The sequence below is a fragment of the Oculina patagonica genome, chromosome 10 (genome assembly GCF_052425735.1).
Source record: "Oculina patagonica isolate OP01 chromosome 10, crgOcupat, whole genome shotgun sequence".
Lineage (NCBI taxonomy): Eukaryota > Metazoa > Cnidaria > Anthozoa > Scleractinia > Oculinidae > Oculina > Oculina patagonica.
In genome coordinates, this window is record NC_135767.1 from 5,300,382 (window position 1) to 5,321,628 (window position 21,247).

The 21,247-nt window shown below is 37.5% G+C and overlaps 1 protein-coding gene across 1 annotated transcript; it reads left to right on the plus strand.

Annotated features, from left to right (window-relative positions):
• Window positions 1-4,815: 4,815 nt before the first annotated feature.
• Window positions 4,816-7,687, plus strand: LOC144628333 (dual specificity protein phosphatase 6-like). The gene is made up of 3 exons (XM_078486435.1): window positions 4,816-5,716; window positions 5,917-6,318; window positions 6,964-7,687. The coding sequence occupies exons 1-3, from the start codon at window positions 5,284-5,286 to the stop codon at window positions 7,284-7,286; spliced, it is 1,158 nt and encodes a 385-aa protein (XP_078342561.1). The 5' UTR covers window positions 4,816-5,283; the 3' UTR covers window positions 7,287-7,687.
• Window positions 7,688-21,247: the final 13,560 nt, after the last annotated feature.

The window sequence follows — 21,247 nt, forward strand, 5'->3', positions numbered from 1 at the left end:
AAAAATGTTGAAATAAGGCGACGCAGGGATATGATATTTTTGGACGTTCCACGACTGATCTATTATTAGTCAACAGAACACATGACATGCTTGATCATGCTTGTGGAGGCGGACAAAGACCATAATAGTGTAATGAGATTAAGAAAGGAAACATTTTACCATATTAGTTCCAAAGGTCAAAATCTTGTTTCTTCACAGACTCTCTATCATATCGATTTTCTTTGCCGATTGCGGCCATACCTTTCCCTCGATGTCTGTAGCTGAAAATTTTGTAATAAATCAAGGCAATAACGAATAAATGTCAACCTGTCCGGCTTGACAAAAGAGAGTACCGTATTTTCTCGATTAAACGCCGGGCCCCGAATAAACGCCGGGTCTCCAGGCTTTTTTTTAAATAAAACCCTTTAAAAATTTTTTAAAGTTTAATATTTCTTAAAAATAATATATATATATATATCTGTAATAAAAAAAAATAAAAATTTTTTATATAAAAATAGGCTAAAAAAACTCAATTTTTCGGGCGACTAGACCCGTCTGATTTGTCACCGATCCACAAATTAAATTAAGGGCAACACCCAAACACTCCAAGACCGTCAAAACCCCGCGCAAACCTTAACTTCCATAATATAAAAACCTTTCTAACGAATTTAACTCTGGCCTTAGCTCATTGTGGGTGATAACATCTAATATGAAATCGTCGCGTCGCCTCGTGGTTTTAGCATGGCACCTGAGTGGGTGTCAATGATGACTTATCGCTACGCCTTTCAACAAGAGAAATCAAAACCATTTTTGGTCAACAGAAACAGCCGAGGCTGATAAAGTTTATTGCGACAATGGTATAAGGTATACGACGACTATGAAATACCATTAAGTGGGAAGAGCGTTTAAGATATGGTTAGACAAGGGGCAGTAAATTTTCCCTTTCCGCTCTTCTACCCTATCTCCCCTCCCCTTCTCACTACCATATCCCCCTCCCTCCCTCCCTTTTACAGTTAAATAGTCAAATTGTCGTGTCTCAACAACCATTAAATACTGCGGCTGTTTGATTTTTTTCTAATTTATACAAAAATAACTGGATTGTGCAGTATATATAACTTATCGTAAACTAAATTATCACGGGATTTTACTTGTTTTTCGTCGAAACTGTGCTATACACATACTTCTACTGGCTTAGAAAACAAAAATAATCCAAGAACGCCAAGCTAAGGGAAAAATGTCAACCGAATGAATCAATTTTATTTTTGGAAAGAAGTGCGAGGTTTTGGGCATCCAGAGACCCAGGGGCAGTTAGTGGGGCGAAATGAAGGAATAAATCGGGTAGAAACTTTCGTCGCTGCAATTTCTGCCCGATTTATTCCTTCGTTTCGCCCCACTAACTGCCCTAGCCTGGGTCTCCGAAGATGGGATTTGGCGAGAACTAATTCCAAGTTGTAATTTATTTCGACCCTTTCTACCTGTGGCCAGAGACACTCGTCGACAGTTTTAGTACACTAGGTGGAAATTTATAACACTTAAATGAACCTGGTTCATTATTTAAAGGTTTGCATTAACACTAAAATGTTTCTTAACTTTTGAAATCACACAAATCCCCGTGATACGTACTTCCCCTTAAAGAGCGGTTGTTATTTTTGCCACGTGTTTTTTTCAGACTAACCTTCTAGTGAAAAACACTTAAGCGCAGATGCGATTGTCTTAACTCGAAAAATACTAATTTCCCTACAGTTGTGAAAAATGGCGTGAAAAACAAAAAACAGGAAAAGCAAGAAATAAAAAGAAAGAAACAGGTTCCTTCAATAACAGAATACTTGATGATGATTAGTGAATCAAACAAAATATCGGAAACAGGTTTACCGTAGAAATTTACACTTAAAGATGGGGAAAACACTCAAAAATGGCGTTGTTTTCAAGGTTAGGGCGTGATGATTAATAACGAAAGGTGTGCTTTTTAATAAATGGCCAACTTGGCAAAATTAAAAATAAGTCAAAATTACACAAATATTAATTTGTGTGGACTGCATATTGCGATATGTGTGAGGCGGTGATTATAAAAAGACTAACATATAATAGACGGGCGAAAAAGTGCATGTAGAGTTTATATTTTTAGAAACCTTAGACAGAACTTGAAAGGGCGGTCGCCTATTTGGTGCCTTACAAATATTGGAAATTAATACAATATAGATATCCATTACTCTCGCTTGTGTTATTTTAACTTGAGTGTCATTCGTTTAACTTTTGTTTATTATTTTTCTGCTGACAACAGTTAGAATGACGATTTTGCTCGAACTTCCAAAGGAAACAAATCATAAAGGAGTTCGAGAACTGATCGGGGGTAGTATTAAGAGTGTTTGACTGGGGAAAGGGGAACCACATTTGGTTGGAGCGAGTATCGTGAGATCGAAGAAATCGAGGTTTTGAATCAAATCGGTGTTCTATGTTGTAACTCTTTTGCTCTGTTGTTGGTGCTTTAAACGATTCTAAACTAAAAAACAGTTTAATAATAAACAACGGTTTATTTGTAATGTATTCATAAAGGTGAAAACAAAATTCATAAAGGTGGCTCTTCTCCTACGAAAAAAAACCTTATTAGCTCTTTGTCAAGCATTTTTATGTCTTTGAAAATGACTTAAAATAGAGTGAAAAAAATGCTCGGAGTAAAATCGGCTAGTCGAAAGCCTTTCAGTTCATCTTCGCGCGAATGATATTCAACTCGAGGGCTCTCATTTCAGCCCTTTAGACGCGAAATTGGCAGCAAGTGTGTATTCTTGTAATATGCCGCTGTGTTCCGTGCAGTTCCGGCAGGTCTAACGCTAACAAGTAAAATATCTAGGACGTTACAGTAAATCAGTGAAGAGGTTGATACGGACTTTGAAAACAAAAACTATTCCATATTTGCTAACCGCAGCCCGTTCCAAACTGTTGAATTACTATAGCCTCCGTAGCTGGCGGTTTTGTTGGAGTTTAAAGCGCGCACAAGCAAGCGGCAAGGGCCGCGAGGGGATTGAATTTCTTTCTAACTACTGAGTGGAAACCTTCAAAAGAAACAAAAACTGGTTCGAGAAATCTCTCGGGTGTTCGAATGAGAAAAGACTTTTGGTTCGACTTATCCGGAGGCTCGAAAAATCGAGGGTTCGCGAAATTGGGATACCAGTGTAGTCGAGAAATGTTTGGACGATTCTGCTGGTTAAAACAACGCGAGATAAAGAACGCTTAGTTCCTCAGCTCAGAACTTGAAGCTTATGCTTACAGCGATCAGATTCGGAAAATTCCTGAAGTAGTTTTCCGATGTGTTAGACCGGTAGCAGGCGATGTGGGCGTAAAAACCCAGCCACTTGGCAGACTATCATGGAGTGTGGGTTTGCCTTAGCAGGTTTCTAAGAGTTTTTGCAAGAAAAAAGGGCATCTCAGTTTTCCCGCCGGAAAATAGAGAAAAATTTAAAACTCACTACCCAAATCCGGAACGATCGATGGTTAGTCAGGGGTTTTGGCCCTCAGTTCTTTTCAAGCCAAGACTGATAAGAGCTTATATCCGCCCCTAACTGAAATATTAGTCTTAGTCACAAATAGGGCGTAACGTTTCAAAATAAGCTTAGATATTACACTCTGGGACGAATCGAAGAGCCTTTTTCTCTAAGAACCTTTTAAAATCAAGAACGCTGTTGTTTAATACCTGGATTATCTAGCGAATTGGTTTAACTAATGTAATCCTGAGTCTCTTACGCCTTAATTTCGTATCAAGCACGCAAAGTCTTACATTTGATTTGTCGGCCAAAAAAAACATTTCTCATAAGCACTGAATGAAAGATGGCTCTGAAAATTTGTCGCGTATGGGGATAAAAATAAGATCTTATCGATTTTAAATAACGCTTTCTTGACGTTTTCAAGCTGTTTCCTCATGTTTGACATTTTAGAGCTGAAAGCAACATTCCTCAACATTCCCCCTAAAATTGCGTTTTCCCTCTCAGTTGCGGTTTATTCTGGACACATGTTCGCCCAGAGGTAGGGCGTTGACGCATCACCGTTTTAAAATATTTTCCGTTGAATGATATAGCGGTTTTTCATGACCGTACCCCTGGATTTTTTATAATTACGGCGAATATTTTTAACACTTGAAAACCACTTCCGTACACTACTTTAACACTGTTAAATTAAGTTTTGGTTTTGTGGGCGAAAACATACTGGAAAAACAAGTTTTTCAGATAAGAACATTTTGTTCGGCTCTAGGCGTAATCACCTATTCGAAAAAGTATTTTCTTTCATAATCGAAAAGATTTTTTTTAAAGACAAAACTTAAGTATGATTAACAAAATGTGCAAAAATAGATTTTTCTCACGATCGTTTGTGGTTCTGGTATCTAGAAAGTTTTTCAGGATTTCTTGGGGTTGGACATGCATTTCCGTACGAATAATTAGCAATTAAGATAATTTGCCCAGAAGAAACCAGAAATATAGCTACCTTCCTTTTGATTGGCTCTCAGGAAATATTCAAAGTCTTTTCAGCGCGACCCAGTGACCTCAATATGTTTGGAAGTATTCTGAAAATGAACTGGACCATGTAAGATGATCAGACTGATCACAAATGCCAAAGATCTTTACACAAAGTTATTCTTATAACAATTTGTGGCCATTTGAGGCGAAAGATTCCAACTTAATCACTCACAAACTCCGATAGTCGATAGTCCGTCGGTATTTTAAAACTGATCAAAAGAACTGATTGTATTGTTCGACTGTTTTACGTAAAGGGAAACGTAACGCTTTTTGAATAGCAATTATAAATAATGATCACCGCACCCATTTTCTTGTTGTTATTAAAAACAGTGGGGGTTATTAAATGCGCCGTTACTCTTCATTGAAATTTTCGCTACACTTGCTCCAGAAATAGCTATGATTTCTTCTGTGGCTGATATTTATTTTCTGCCGAATATGTTCAACGCTTTTGGCGCGACCGTGGTGTTATATTACGGCATTTCGCAAGCTGTGTTATGATAATTTTTAGATTTCACTTAAACCGGAAACGTTTGACAGGCGAGAGAGCCATAACCCCTCCTATTCTTTAAACTCATAATAGGTCGCTATGGAAACTGTGACGTAAGCGCACTACGCTTTGCTTGTTGGCTTCTCATTGGTCCATTGGGACATACCTATACTCAACGTCGATAATAGCTGTCAATCATTTTCGCACTAATAACAATGTGTTCATTTCGCCGCATCAAATGGTTATGAAGTTGAGTTGAGAAGGAAAACATCAATTGCGCTTACCAAGTCGATACTTTGAACAGAATTTGAAATGCCTTCACTACTCTTTGTTGACAGCCCAAGAAGTTACCGTAGGATTCAAGTGGAGAAGAAAAAATACATGGCCAAAGGAGCCAGTAGTTCATGGCTTTCAGATCAATTGAGCAATGGGACCTTTCTGCTTATTCTTGACTGTCGTCCGTACGCTGAGTTCGCTCGCTCTCACGTCCAAGGAGCGATTAATTTAACCATTCCTTCCCTTATGTTAAGACGGTTGAAGAAAGGGACGAACTTCGCCATCAGTTCGCTGATCACATGCGAAAAGAACAAGGCGCTGTTCAACAGAAATCTTCGCCATGCCTCGGGTATAGTTTTGTACGATTCAGAAACAAGCGATGTGTCAAGCGTATCTTCAAACAGTGCATTGGCAGTCTTGCTGAAAAAGTTCTCTGAAGATGTCAATACACCAGTCTGGTTACTCGAAGGTAAGCACAATTTTTTTTTCACTTAAACACAAGCATCCTTACTCATTTAATTAACTTACGCGCTAACAAAATTTCGCTGGCAATCGCTTGCTCATTTGCTCGTCCGTCAAGAGAGACACCATTAGAATTTTGTTTGTTTTTGAAGCTTTAATTTAATATTCCCAATTCACTAATTACTTTGATTATTTTAAATGTTCCAGGTGGCTTTTCCAAGTTCGAGAAAAAGTTTCCAAGCTTTTGCGAGCCAGGCGAAGAAGTTGAAAGGCCATTGCTATCTCTCTCCGGGCTTACAATCCAAGACAGCGTTGAACAAGATCTAGCATTAAAACTCGAACCAAGCACACCTCAAATAACAGATCACCAAGAAAGCCGAGTGAAGGTCCCAGTACAAATCCTACCTCATCTGTACCTCGGCAGCGAAAAGGACTCTTCTGATTTAGAGATTTTGAAGAAATACGGAATTTCCTACATCCTGAACGTTACTCACGACAAACCAAACTCATTTGAACATTTGCCTGGTTTTAAGTACAAGAAACTGCCAGTAGAGGATAATTGGAGAGCAAACCTTTCCGACATGTTTCCTGAGGCGTTTGAGTTTATAGGTAAGTTATACACTAACATTTTTATTTTATATATTAGTTTCATCTGGTCTCGTATTAATTTGGACTGATAATTTAATGGGATTGTTGCATAGCTAAGGACTCCGGTATTCGAAGTAACTATGGTGGGATAGATGTTATCCGAAAACGCCCCCGTTGTAGCAAATCGCAGAGTAATTCATTTGCTGCCTCTTCAAAGTAATAAACTTGAATACGGAAGAAAGTTAGGGAAGAAACATACTTGCAATAACATTTTGTGTGGGAGAGGACATAGTTGATGAAACGTAAGCTAGGACAGTCTTGTTTGTTTAGTGTGGGTAGATGCGGAGACTATACTGACGTAGTTTTTTGCGCGGAATAAAACGAATCAACCTTTTAATTAACCCGTAGAAAACTGTTACAACCTTTTTTTTTTGTTTGTCGCGCTTTAATCAAATTGCTGAGATTTCGCTCTCCATTTATACTATAACATTTAGCGCGTGTCCCACTCTTGAAAATTTTGCCGCGAAAGCTAGAATATTTAATTTCTAGCAGTCAATTCGAAAGGGTATTGTTCTTCACACTGTATATTGATGCTGCGGCTTTTGCTTATAATTTTGATACCTGCATTTCTGACAATCATATATTGTTTTTCTTTTCTTTCTTCAGAGGAAGGCATCACACAGAACCGAGGGGTTTTGATTCACTGCCTTGCTGGCGTATCGCGTTCTGTCACAGTGACCATAGCTTACCTCATTTCAGCGCTGAACATGACTTTAAATGAAGCTTACGACTTTGTAAAACAAAGAAAACCCAGCGTTAACCCAAATTTAAACTTTATGGGACAACTTCTGGAATTTGAAAGGCAACTACGGACGCCTCAAACGCCTAGTTCGACCACTAGTACCTTGTCGAGCGATTCCAGTTTGGATGGCGAAGTTGAGGATGTCGTTGACTTGAACATTGTTGCTCCACGCTGCCAGACAGTTTAAATCACTTGTAATTTATAACAGACCTTAAAATTATTCCTCTTGTAACAAAGAACTTCTAGCGACAAATTGACAGAGAGACTTCTTACGAGTTGTTAGAACTCGCAGGCAGAATTATAACGGAAAAGTTTAAGATTATTTAGTTTCACAGAGAAATATACGTACTTTAAAGATAGAGCGAATTGAGATAGTTATTAATATTACAAATGGCATATTAGTGCATTTGTGTGCTGTTTTGAATATTCTAAGGGAATTTTGCATTATATGCAATTAAACTGTAAACACACTTTGTGTACTTAATTCTAGTTTCTACACAAGTAATCTTGTATATTTCTTGCCAATATACAAACGCGTTCTAATTTCTAACTAAAACTTTTCGACGTCTTTTCAAAGTTTAATTACTGTGTTCGCAGCTTAAAGTTTTTCTCTAGAAACTTTGATATACTACTTCTCTTTATAACAATTATTGTATAAACAAAAGAATCTATTCCTTTAGTTATAAATCATTGTAGATTATTCATGATCAAGCTAAATGAAATCTACGATCAAATTCGACAAACTACTAGTCTTCAACAATTCAAATTTTAATTTATGTTCGCGACGATTTGTAAATACGTTATAATATTAAGACGATATTCGCGCAGCGCCAACGAATTCCACAAAAGACAAGTTGTATATATTAGTACATTATTGTTAGATCTACAGATTGTAAATATATTAAGAAATATCTACTTTAATAAATCTAGTAAATTCTGAAAGGAAGATAAACTTGTTCAAAACTAGTCAAAACAAATGGGAGTTGGAGTAAGGGCTGTTCCAGAGGGAGGAAATGGATCTGAGCGAAAAGTTGTGGTTAAAATCACGAAATTTTGCCCTGGGGCTGTTTTTTGCGGTTGCTATATTGAAAACTGTGAAACAATTAGAGCAATCCACCCGTTTTAATTTATTGTTTAGTTATTCGATCGCGCTTAAACCGAATTGTGTTTCTTTACAAGTTTATTCGATGGACGAGAAAGGCTAACTTTTCAAGATTACCGTACTTTCAGGGAGGTATAAAATACTTCAAGATTGAAATTCAAGGAGTGAACGACACGCACTTCCGGCTTCTCCGTCAAACAACAACAAGACTTTCGCTATGAATATTGATTCAAAGTTTGTTTCCATATGCGAATTTAAGATAGATCTTCACTGAAAAATAGTTAGACGACCTTGAAGGAAAGGTGTCGATCTGATCATTGGAATATAAAACGGATAAACATTTCAGTTCTGTTTTTTTTTTTATTAAAGCAAAAACTTTTTTGTAGCGAGCACCGCTTGGGACCACATTTTTAATCGCCTTTTCACAAAGGATCAAATGAAAGCAAGTGGCTTGAATAAAAAAAATCGTTGAGTAAACAGAAAGGTAGATTTAAATACACGCGAGATCCGGCATGTAGTTGCGGTATTTCACCTCACGCGCTCAGGCCGGGAAGTCAACAGCGCTGTTTCCGGAATTGCAGACTTGCTGGCGCCTCCAGTATTTTCCGGCTATTTTTGTTACTGCGACTACGCATGCGTAGACCAACTCGAAAGATTTGTGTGGCGCGCGCTGGGCGAGATAGCATTGATGATTTTGTGGTGAGCATATGATCCACATTGAAATATTGTTCTTTTAATTCGACAAGGTTATCTTTGCCCATTTTGTAAAGATCGCCAGACAGATGCGGGCGCCGGAAATGGTTTCCAAGCGCCCCGTTTTCATTCTAAAACCTCCCATCTATCTGGGACGGATGTCGATTGTGTGGACAGTGTTTAGTAATTACTTATGAATTTTAATAATTCATATCAGCGATCACTTTTCATCTGGAACCCATACGGTTGCGAAGACGAGCTCCGTTTCGTGAAATTTGCAACGAAGCTTAAGTATTCACCCACCCACCGGAGAAACGCGCTAATCTTTCAGTCATAAGACCCTGACGAAGCAGTTTTTGCGTTTCTAGCATTGAGCTGAGAGATCGACATGTACTGAAATGAAACGTGGGTGTCTTGTTCTCCGGGGGTCGCACCTACTTTGTTTTTAAACTAAGGGGGAGAGGGGAGGGTGCAAACACTGCGCCTAGCAGGCAAGCACAAAGCAGCAATTTCATTGTGGGCCATTGTGAACTGGTGGCCATTGAGGCTAAAGTAGTTTTTTTTTTTTTTTTTTGTTAACGCACAGCTATGTTGTTTCTGTTAGTGTCGAAAAAATGAGGCCAAAACTTTGGAACCGGAAAAATTGGTCTGTGACAACTAATTTACCTTCCCCGGTAGCGACAGTGGTGTAGTAGAGAATATACCCCGGCCTCGAGGGATAAAAATTAAGGAGAGTTGAAACTTGAGTGAAAGATAAATTGTGAGCGTCAGACTTGGCAGAAAACGGTGGTTGCTTTTACCAGGGCATGGGCGCTGGCCAGGTTAGGCCTGAACGCTGGCTTTACTGCTCAATCGACTAAACAGCCCCCGTTCCAACCCCCCCCCCCCCCCCCCACCCCCCTTTGAGCCCGCCCACACAAGAACGAGCGTTCCGCGTGCTTTGCATCGCGTTATGGGATCGACGCGATCTGGAGGTGAAACTGTCAGTCATGTCGTGGGCGCCCAGCGCCCCAGCGTCAGTCCTGTGTTTGGTATCATTACGCCAAACTGTTACGCAACAACTGCAGATAAGCAAATTTCTGCGCCATTGACGCAAAGCTCTGGGCGGAAAGTAACTTTTGCAAACCCGGACTTTGTATCTGAAGACAAATCGCGGCATCTAAAGCGGATAAGCTTGTAAATATTTGAAATTCTTGTAGGAAGCAGTGATAGATTTCAACTTCCCAATGGGAGACTGCAGTGTCCTGGGGTCAGTGAAGATAAAAATAGGAGAAGGCGAAGCGAAAGTGCTGAAGTAAGCAATTTAATAAGCGCAATTGAGCGAAGAAAATTAGTTGTGGCTGTCTTTTCGATTCTCGATGAAATTTTCCATTTATTTTGTTTACGCTGCAATAATACACAGAGCCGTTTGTGAGATATTAATATAGGCAAACTTTGCTCTCGCAGTTTTAGTCCGGAAAATCAAGACTCCAACGGACATGATTTCGTTTTACGCTTGATCGGAGTAAACAAACCCGATACTATCAAAACAAACGTCTACTCAGAACAAACGCTCTTTGTTATTTGAACGGTTCAGTAATTATTTAAAATTAATGACGCTGCCAAGGTTAGTTGTTCTTAGGTATTACTTTAATCCCGTGACCTAAGCACTATTTTGTCAACTACCAAATACTACCATATGCTTCCGATCTCATTCATATTTTGAAGTGTTTTGTTACTTATATAACTAATTCATCATACACTACAACGTCAATTGCATTTATCTCCGAAGAGTGCAGATTCCGTACATGCTTAGCCCTCTCAGACAGGCACTAAATATGCGCTTTTTCAAAACTTGATCTTTTGGAGGGAATGTTGGATTGGGAACCTAGCTATTTTTAGCCCGGTTTTATCCGAAGGATCCAATGGCAGATTTGTGAGTTAATTAATTTTCTCGATGCGTCGGGTCAAGGGAAGTGATGAAAATGACTTAACGTCGAGTCGTTTATCACGGAAAAGTTTGAATTGAGGAATCCACTCGAATGCGCCTATAAATCACAATTTATTTTCCCGTTTGAAGAGTGAGCGCTGTTGCCATGGCAACATTATATCGGACTCCCGAGTCCTCTCAGCGCCTTCTTAAATTTATTCTCACACTTTGGCGCGGCCGGAAACAGTTGTGTTGTTTGAGAAACTTTCTTGGAGAACAATTTCAATTCTCCCTCAAAAAAGCTCTCTGAGACACGTTACTTAGCAACCCCTCCAACAAAAACCGCGGCAGGCTCAGGTCACGCCGCCATCTTGTTTTGGAAATTTGGCGCGGTTACTTAGCCCTGCTTTTGCCAACCGATGTACTCTACACAAAATATATTGCACGAGAAACTTTTGTTCGAGTTTCTTTTTGTAAACCAGAACTCCGTAGTCAATTTTAGCTGCTTTTTGTCAGGTTTTGTGGTTGTTTCTTCATTTGGATCCGGAGGAGGGGTCACCTCCATTTACTGTAATACTGACAGGGCTGCTTGTTTAAAAGGTTTAGAATTTATAGTGGCAGGACCTTGACTTTAGCATGGGACGTAGGATCTTTGAAAGATCTAATCAGCCAAAAATAGAAATGTAAATTAAGTAAGCAAAGCTGATACCACGTAGAACACTTTAAGCGACAACGACATGTTAGAGCACAAACTGAAAGCCAAAATGCAACCGTGGACAGCTGTTTCGACCTCGTCAGCACGGGCCAAACGAGGATAAGAGTTCGGCGAGAGTTCAAACTCTCGTTCTCGTTTGGCATGGAACCCATGCACTCTCATCGACTCTCATGCGCTCTCGTCAATTTGAACGTGCTCAAATTTTTCATGAGAGTCGATGAGAGTTTGACGGACTCTCGTTCTCGTTTGGCCCGAGTTGATGATAGTCAATGAGAATTGACGAAAACTCTCATGAGAGTCAACTCTCATCCTCGTTTGGCCCAGGCTTAGTACATGGCAAGCAATGGGCAAAAAAATTATTAAAAGATACATCAGAAAAGGTGCCTCAATATATTTTTCGGACGTGACTCTATTTCACGTTTACTTCTAAGAGGTACTACTACCGTAGATTCTTTTAGTGATAAGAGATATATGATACAGTAGCTTAATCTACACCAGGGGAGGCGGATAATCATGATAATGATGACGATATGCGTCGCTAGTCACCCAAGAGCCACGTCCTGGAAAAAACATCAATAAATTAAATGTTCGTTTTAATTCTTGAAAACTGTTTCCTGTTTATTTGCGGCTTGCTTTGAAAACGGACCCTAAGAAGCACATAATGTGTAACGCCTGTGAAAGTGCGAAGATGGACGTCGTAAGAGGGACCGAAATACGATTTTTTATCCCTTGAGCTACTGAGAGGTGGCTTAACAATCAAATATGTACTTCCAACACGAAATGTGTGATCGCTTAGGCCATTTAGTCTGGCATTGGGTGAATAGGGGTATGCAAATCCGCCGATCCGTCATAATTTAATGACCGAATCCGTAGATCCGTTGTAATTTAATGACCCAATCCGTCGATCCGTTAAAGAGGTCTAACTTTCGAATCCAAATTTAATTTGTTGCCAGGATTTGTGAAAAAAAGCATCTGGAGTTTTTTGTGTTAGCTAAGAAGCAATCAACATTTTACCATATTAACGATAAACTAAAAAAAATACCTCTACATTAGAAATCGGTTGTTGATCCTACTATCCCACAATTTCCGTACTGCGTGACATGCGGTAAGTCTTGCGCGTGACCAAAAAGCAAAAAGTAAAACAAAGCAAAGCATTTCTGAGGATCGTTGAGATCCGCGATCCGAACTTTATTGCAAGCAAAATCCAAAATCCGGGCCCAAAATGGATGAAACCGCGATCCGCTTCAATTTCAGGATCCGCAAATCCGTTAAAAAATATGCTCTGAATCCGAAATCTGGGCAAAAATATTGTCAAAATCCGTCGATCCGTTTTCCTATTCACCCCCCTCATTAATGTAGCAAGGGATTGTGAACGAAAATGCTGCTAGTTTACGTAGGATCTGTGAAAGTTCCTACGTCAATATAAAGTCACCCCCACCCCTCCACCCTCGGGAATTTATGGACAATGGACATGTGTTCAACCGCCTAAAAAAACAACAGAAAACTGTATGAAAATAGTAAAACTGTATTGTGTAGATCTGAGGTGGTTTACAGTTTAATTTACTGGTTTTAAAATGATTTTTCGGCTAACGTGAGTAGGGAAAATTCACAGGAAAAAACAAGGTCTTATGGATCGCGTGATTGTGCACCCTACGGTCTTTATGCCGGAAGCCTCACAATATGAGCCTGGCGAGATTTCTTTTATATTTTTTTTATTTTTTGAAGGAAGTCATATTCTTGGCTGATCTTTTTACTGATAGTAAAGATATAAGTGTTTATGTTTGTGTCTCCTACACTTCATGAAATATTCAACACCTCTGTGGTGAGAATAGATCTTAAAATGTCCTTTTTGATGCTGTTGTTTTGGTTGTAGCAGAAATCTAGTGTATCTCAATGTTGCAAATAAATTCTTGTTTACAAGCGTGCTAGTACTGGTGCCACCTTTGACATCAATTTTATAAATTTATTTTTAGCTTGATAAAATTGTGATGAAAGCAAAGCCAAGTCTTGTTCTTGGAACTAAAAAGTTGTTGACACGAAATGCAGTATAATCTATTTATTTAGTAAAAAATTTAGTAAAAAAAGTGTCTTAAGTATTAAAGCCAGTTTCTTTGCTAACCTCAACATTGCCAGAAATTTACGGACCAGAAACCAGAGTACATCCTGTAGAAAATTATCTTCTACGTTAATTCATTTGGTTTTGATAAATACTAAGTTTTTCTCTTGTGTTGTTGATGTTTCTCTCTCTCTCTCTCACGTGACGTCATCCGGGATCTTAGCTCGCACCCATCAGCTTGTCACTAGTTCTTTCGGTAGGATAACTTGCTACCACTAAATTTTCCCGTTTTTCCCGTAAGGTTTCTCTCTATATATCTCTTTATATTAATAACGGTCATTACCAACACATGCATTGTCAAGTAAGCCCAATGGTTTTACAGGAAAGGGGAACAGGAATAAAATATATTTTTTTAAAAACTGAAAATATCAAATTGTCAAATGAGCCAAACTTGGCTACCGTTATTAAAATCTTAGAACAAATTAAAACGAAATAAATGTCTGGCATTATATCTATCCTGTTTCTATGCCAGAAAGGTTCATTTTATTTTATTTTCTACAACATAAGAGCTTTAGCTAAGCAGCCCAAACTATTTTTAGGGTTTTTTTTCTTCAGATTCTTGACTTGCAAATTTGCCTAAACATATAAACAAAGCCTATAATGAAGGGTCTTAAAACCGCGCTCAAACGGAAAAACTTTATAACATTCAGAATTAATGTGTTTTTCTTCGGGGACAGTTTCAATATGTCCTACCTCTAATCATCAATACTAGACTCCTTTTTGTTTTTATTCCTTTAAGCTTTGACATTCTTGTAATAACTTAATTGAGACTAATTCAAATGTCACCGGAAAGGGAACTTAAAGCAAGCAGACGATAATCTCTACTTTTATCTACAAGAACAACATCACGTTTTTGTATATTGGGATTGTTATATTTACAGTCTGTTTTAGCAATAAAATTTAGGCTTAGGAAATACCTACGTTTTCCGGTTCTTGATCTAATGGCTGTGAAAACAATACAAGGGATTTGTCTTGTTCATAATCATGTAATTTACGATTCGGTTCAATGTCCCATATCCTTGAGAAAAAACATAAATAAGTAAAAAGAAAAACAGGCTTATTTTATTGGAAAAGTCCAGTTAAAAGCCCTATCAAGCTATAATTTCTATCTGCGTCTTGAAGGGAAGCGAATCAAACGTTTATAAACAACACAGGCGGACTCCCTTTACTCTAACTCGTTAAAACCTGTTTGTAAATTACCTCACAGTGTCTCTCCAGTTTGTTGAAACAAGTTTCAGAGTTCCCAAAGGACCAATATCCCACCTTCCTTATTGGTCAACAGCCAATTTAAGAAATTACACACGCTTCTAAAAAATAACAAGGGGAGGCCTTTGGTATCCTCTAAAAAACAAATTAATTTCTCTCCATATAAAAGAAAATAAAAGATCGTCGAAAAGGGGTACAAAATTTAGTGAAACATTTTTATTCAATTTATTTATTTATTTTAATTAAATTAAACGAAACAAGAGACCAAAAAGTTCAAACGAAAAAAGTTCATGTTTTCGGCGTGTGCTTTTTATTCACGTGCCATGCGATTTTAAATTAGCCAATAGAAAAAGACCTGACGACCACATGTTCCAGGTAATGGCGGGAAATTTCTCGATCGACGTCGAGTCTATAAAAAGAAGTTGAAAAGCCATATTAAAAGTTGACAATTTTTTTAAGAGCCTTAAAATGCCACAGCACTGATGTTATACAAGCATTTTATCAAATGGTACCGGAATTAAAAAAAAAACAGTTATTTTCAATACAAGATACGCAAATACTGTTTCCCAGCGCTAGAAATACGTTTATATCACACGTAAATCCTATATTTAACGCAGGCTTTATATAAAGCAGTTTTTCAATACGTTACGGAGGCCATGTTGGCCGGTGTACCTCAAAAAATATTTAATGAGCTCTCATATGGTAAATTAAGGACACCAATTTGACAACCATGAAAAGCTCTATTTAGAGTCTTAAGATTTTTAAATGTGAATTGATAACAAAAAAAAACTGTTCAGTTAGCAAGAGACTTTGAACGGCAACTTTGCCACGCGCTCTTTGTTTACAAACATTGAAAACCAATACCGTTTTCGGGGGGACTCGAATTTGCATGACGACAAGCACGTATGTTGTGTACGTGACAATAAAACGTGTCAGTAAAAATTCTGGTTTTGCGAAGCGTGTCTTTGTTAAACTGCAGGAAACCTCAAACGGAATACTGCTCTCCTATGGTACCTACTTTAGCTTTTATCTTTCTAAATGTTGCCAGTAAACTATTCGTTAATTAAGCTCTTGTAAACAAGTTAGCTTAATAGCTCACGTAGTCACTGAATATTAGATCCTCATGTTTCCTGTTTAAACAATGATGCTTAAATGGTTAGAGACAAATAAATGATAAGTTTGCTACACGAAATTATACTTAATTTTCTTTTATTAACTTAAATTCTTGTTTCCAACGCAAATTAGTAATTATATTTCTTCTCTACTGGACAGTTTGTGGTCGGAAATCTTGGGACCAATATTTTTAGACATTTGCTGTTATTTTTAAACACTTCGCCGTAAATCTGCAAACTAAAAAACTAAAGAATGCAGTGCCGGACTAAAATAGATGGCAATGGATTGAATTGACTGAAAAATGTTCAAAACAGTATCACTGTCAAAAAATGAGTTCAAATTGAAGTCAGAAGTGAGGTTTAAAAAGGATCCAGAAAAAGCTTCTTCAGTGCATTTTAATGGCAAGTTCATGAAAGGGCAGCGCTCTTGTAGTTAGTACTTCCACCCCGCCAAATATTTTTGGGAGTTTACCAGGCATAAATCTATCTTCCGTCCGTGGATTTTGTCAGGTTTATTACTACACAGCGCGCTCGAAAAAGGAGATTTGAGGATTTGAGTATACTACACTATTGTTTCACTTTGCCTATGGTTTCTTGTTAAAGTAGTAGTGTCAGTGTTAAGCCTTTTTTCTGATTACTTCTTAATTGAAGAAAACCTCAAAATAATAGTTTTCTAACGTAGAAAAACAACAAAAGAGTAATAAAAAGGCGAAAATAACCAAGGATGAGATTGACAAACGAAGACTCAGAGAGATTACGAACAACAAACTTGTTTCAACTGATTTCGTTTGGGTACTGAAATAATAGGATTTCTATAATCTGTTCTAGAGTATAACTCATAACTGAGCTTAAATTATAGGAACAGCCACCGAACATTTCAAGTTATGTTCAGTTCCCCTGTTATCTTTTCCGTTCTTTTGACGAACAGAACAAGAATGGGGACAAATTTGATAAAGAGGAAGGTCGTAGAAGGTCGCTTTTATTTTCTTGTGGGCAAAACTTTTTATGCGTGTGGAGTTTCGAATTCTGTCGTGCTAATCGCTTTAACACTAATCCACCTCCACTAATCACATAACCTCTTAAAGTTTTACCTACCAAGCGTAAACCGAGTAAGTCTGCTGAAAACTACTACACAATAAAATAGATAGCTAGACTTTCTTCTGTTTCTTTCCATTCTGTGATGCATGCCGAAATAGGTGGATTGTACCAGATTCTTGTTCCGGAAATGTATAAAAAACAGGTCGATCACGTAATGTTGTTTATGAAAGGCTTGATCAAAATCGGCGGAAATTGAGACTCTGGCTTTGTGGTCAAAACCCATTTTGGTGTACTAATCAATTATCACGATAAAGCCTTCTTTCTTGTGACCACGATTAAATTCTTCATCCTTGGTGTTGCTGTTGTGAACGTCGATGATAAAAGCTATTCCAGTTTTAGTCTGTTTGTTCATTTTTCAATTTTGATGATAATCAAACTGATCGCATATATTTCTTTTTCTGCCGCATATATTTCTAATTAATACGCTATATTTCCGTTTTGTAAGAGTATATTATGTGTCCAATTAGCGCTTGAAACGGGAGGTCACGTTTTATAATGTTGGTGGCCGGCCAAGCCCGTTTTCCGTCTGTGGGTATATCCATGTTTACTATTCGCTATTCCACGATCGCATACACTGTTGTATAAGCACAACAAAGCGCTGAAAGCAACGACTTAAACAATGGTTAGAGAACCAAAAATTCCGGTACGGAGGTGTTATTTGTGGTCAGGAATCGTTTTCCGTGCATTTGGGTTGGTTTTGGTAAAACTGTGTTAAATATTTCCGCGTGCGCCCATAATAACATTTCTAGTTCTTAGCTCGCGTGGGCGTTCTCATGCCGTAGTTGCGCGCCAAGTTGGACGATGTCCAAAGGTTGAAAGGAGGGAAAAGTGTAATCCACTAGAATCTATCACACGCGAGGTGTTGACGACGTAAAAAGGAATTCCCACAAGTTGCTCGGCAACTTTTTGGCAACTTTTCATTTATTTAGAGCAATTTTTTCCCATTCGAGCAATTTCTAGACCAAATATCACCGAAAATTGTCCAAGTGTTGTTCGAAGGCCGTACGAACGTTTCCGAATTGGTTAACGAAGTTTGCCGAAGATTTTCGAGGAACATCTAAAGACGTTTCAACTTTTGGCTCATTCCGATAAAACAAAACTCGTCAGTAAACATGACGTCATCGATCCTTGTTAATAAACAAATTTCTACCTTAATATGTTATTTAGATACTTCTTTTACAGTAAAATTGCATTAAACTGCTTAGAAATCTTACCTTCAAAGGGGAATTAATATAAATTTGGAGACATTTTCTTGACAAAAAGCAGCGTTTTTGATTTTTTGGTGGTAACTTTCGAGCAACTTTTATTAATCAAAAAGAAACCTTTCTGGATTTTTGAAGCAACTTTTTGAGAAATTACGGGCAACTTGTGGAAAGCCCTGCGTATACTTATGCCTTGTAGTTCCTGTACGGCTTTTTTCCCAGGCCTTCACGGTATGGTATGACGTCACTACTCGTTTCAGTGACGTGTTCGGAACACGTGACCCAAAACGAGTTGACCGTTTTCAAAGGTTCTTACTTAAATGAGATCTCTGTTCCCGAATGTAACATTTAAGCTTATCTTGACACGCCACGGTCTCGTATGCTAGTGACTCACATTCTTACTAATTTTCGCGATTTCAAAATAATCGCGAAATATAGTACGCGCGAAAAAAACATTGCGCGAAATTTAAACACGCGAAAATTAATACCATATTATATATCAAAACAATTACAATTTTAAATGTTTGGATCTGCAGCTATCTACCTTTAAAAATATCTTTCCGTCTTGTTTTCGACTAGCACCCTTCCTCTGATTACTGTTTCGGGCTTGTAAATTGGTTCAAAACCTCTTTAGTAAAGTCACTAACGTTTCCATTTGCAGGCTCCTTGTAGTTACATTGAGCCAGACCTTTGTGTATTTTGACGACTGATCCTTAAAACACTGACAAAATCGCGAAATTAAATACACTTTTTCTCTAATTTTTCTTGCAATCGCGAAAATTAATACTCGCGAAATTCGGCTCTCGAATGTTCGCGAAATTAAGTACGCGCGAAAATTAGTAAGAATAAGGTAGATTTCACTGATTATGGCTTCGGGTTCTCGGCTTAATTTCGAAAGAAAACAGAAAGCTGTACTGAAGCCCCAGACCTTGGACCGGATGTATATACTGTTCCCGTCATAGTTCAAAAATGGCGTTTTTGACCGAACAGTCGTCCTCTTTCTTTTAGTTGCAACCCGAATCGGTGGTGAACCGCACATCAGTAAGCCTGTCAAAACATCCTTTTGCTCATGTTGGACTTTGACTTTGATGGAAATTAAACGATACCCCAATTGAGGAACCCCCTCTCAGGCTTACTTCGGCTTGCAAGATTTATGACAAGCTGAAAAATGGTACCTTGCACATTTCGGCACATTAACAATTCTCGCATTTGCGAAGCAAAATATATACACCCTGTTCAATGGTTTTACAGATGAAACGCGCACAGGTTTTACGAGTTTCGTTGTATTTTTGCGAGCCCCGGGGAGATTTTAGACTAGTAAATTTCGAGATCTGTTACACATGCTATTGAAACTGATTTTGTCGTATCAACAATGTAGGAAAGGTTCCTCTAGTTATTTGCATTACATGTTACTATAACCCAATAACAATCTCTCCTCGATCGGATTCTTTCCAGAGTCTTTCTCTAGGCGCCTGCACCAACATTGATATATAAAAATTTAGGTTTGACCAAAGTTCTTTTTAGTTTTAAGTTTTTATTTAAGCTGTTATATAGAGTGTTTTACAAAATTTAAGAATTTATACTTATTGATAATGTGCAGATTAAAACACTTATTCTTGCTTTACTTAAATAAGTATATCCCCGTCACATGACAAAGTTGTTTTCTGCCCAGCAAAATAAGTTTCCTTTCAGCAAGTGTATTTTTTCTTACACACTACAAAATCTGTTAATGCAAAAGTTAATTTAACTTTATAAACACTCTACAAAGGAGGTTTCCTCCGTTTATGAAAAAGCATCTATATATGATGTAGTCGAATTGCAGCCAAATGATTATTGGCCATTAAACAAAGCACTTACATGTGGAGTAAGGATAGGAGTAATAGTATACCCATAACACACTAATTTATGATATCTAATTTTTTTTATACCAGTTCATGCTTGTAATTCGTTTCAGTTTTAATTTTTTTTTAAATAACTATTTCAACTACTAAACATTAGTTTTTTTAACTCTATTTTTATAACTATCTTAAATTATTAGATATTTTATATTTTTAGAAATTGTATTTTAATAGCAGGGCCCCTCTGGATACCAGCCACTGTGCTGAATGGGTCACCCTGCATAAATAAAGTTTACCTTTACCTTTACCTATAACAATAATAACATGATGATTAAATAAGTCAGTTGTGGAAAGCACTGTTATATAACAGTTAAAATATTGGAAACTTATCTAGAGAATTATTTCCTGAGTTATCGTTATTGATTTTAGATATTCCTAATGCAACGACAAAATATTTATGAAACAGCAAGATTGCTCACAAAAAACTCTACAATCTATTTATCTTATAGTTTTCGTATTCTGACTTGATCAGTTAATGGAAATTTAAATTGCATTTACTAATGGCAAAAAAGCATGTTTATATGTCGTAGTCGAATTGCAGCAATATGATTAATATCAGAAATAAAGCAGCAAAGGAGTAATAGTATACACATAACAATAATAACAAGATGATTAAAAAAGTCAGTTGCGGACAGCAACATTAAACAACAGTTAAAATATCCGGATTTATGTTGCCTGAGAAACAATTCATTCCATATTTGTTGTTGATGCATCAAACACGTTTGCTCATAAAAACTCTACAAACTATTTATCTCATATTATATGTATTCTGACTTCATCAGTAAATGAAAATTAAAATCACATTTACTAATAGCAAACTGCAGCAAATATATCATTTAGCCACTTGAATCAATTAAGCGACAAACAAGTAATCCGGTTCATATACCAATAAAATGATGATTAAATAAGTCAATAGGAATAACACTATTCAATAACAAAGACAATACCTTGTTAACTAAACTAGAACGTTTATACATAATAGCGTAATGCCTTAGTCTAGAAGTTGAATAAATAAGGAAAATGTTAGATTGTTTTGTATGCATCGACACATTACCTTTAACCCCTATGAACAATTTATCTCGTATTTTAGTCTAAAT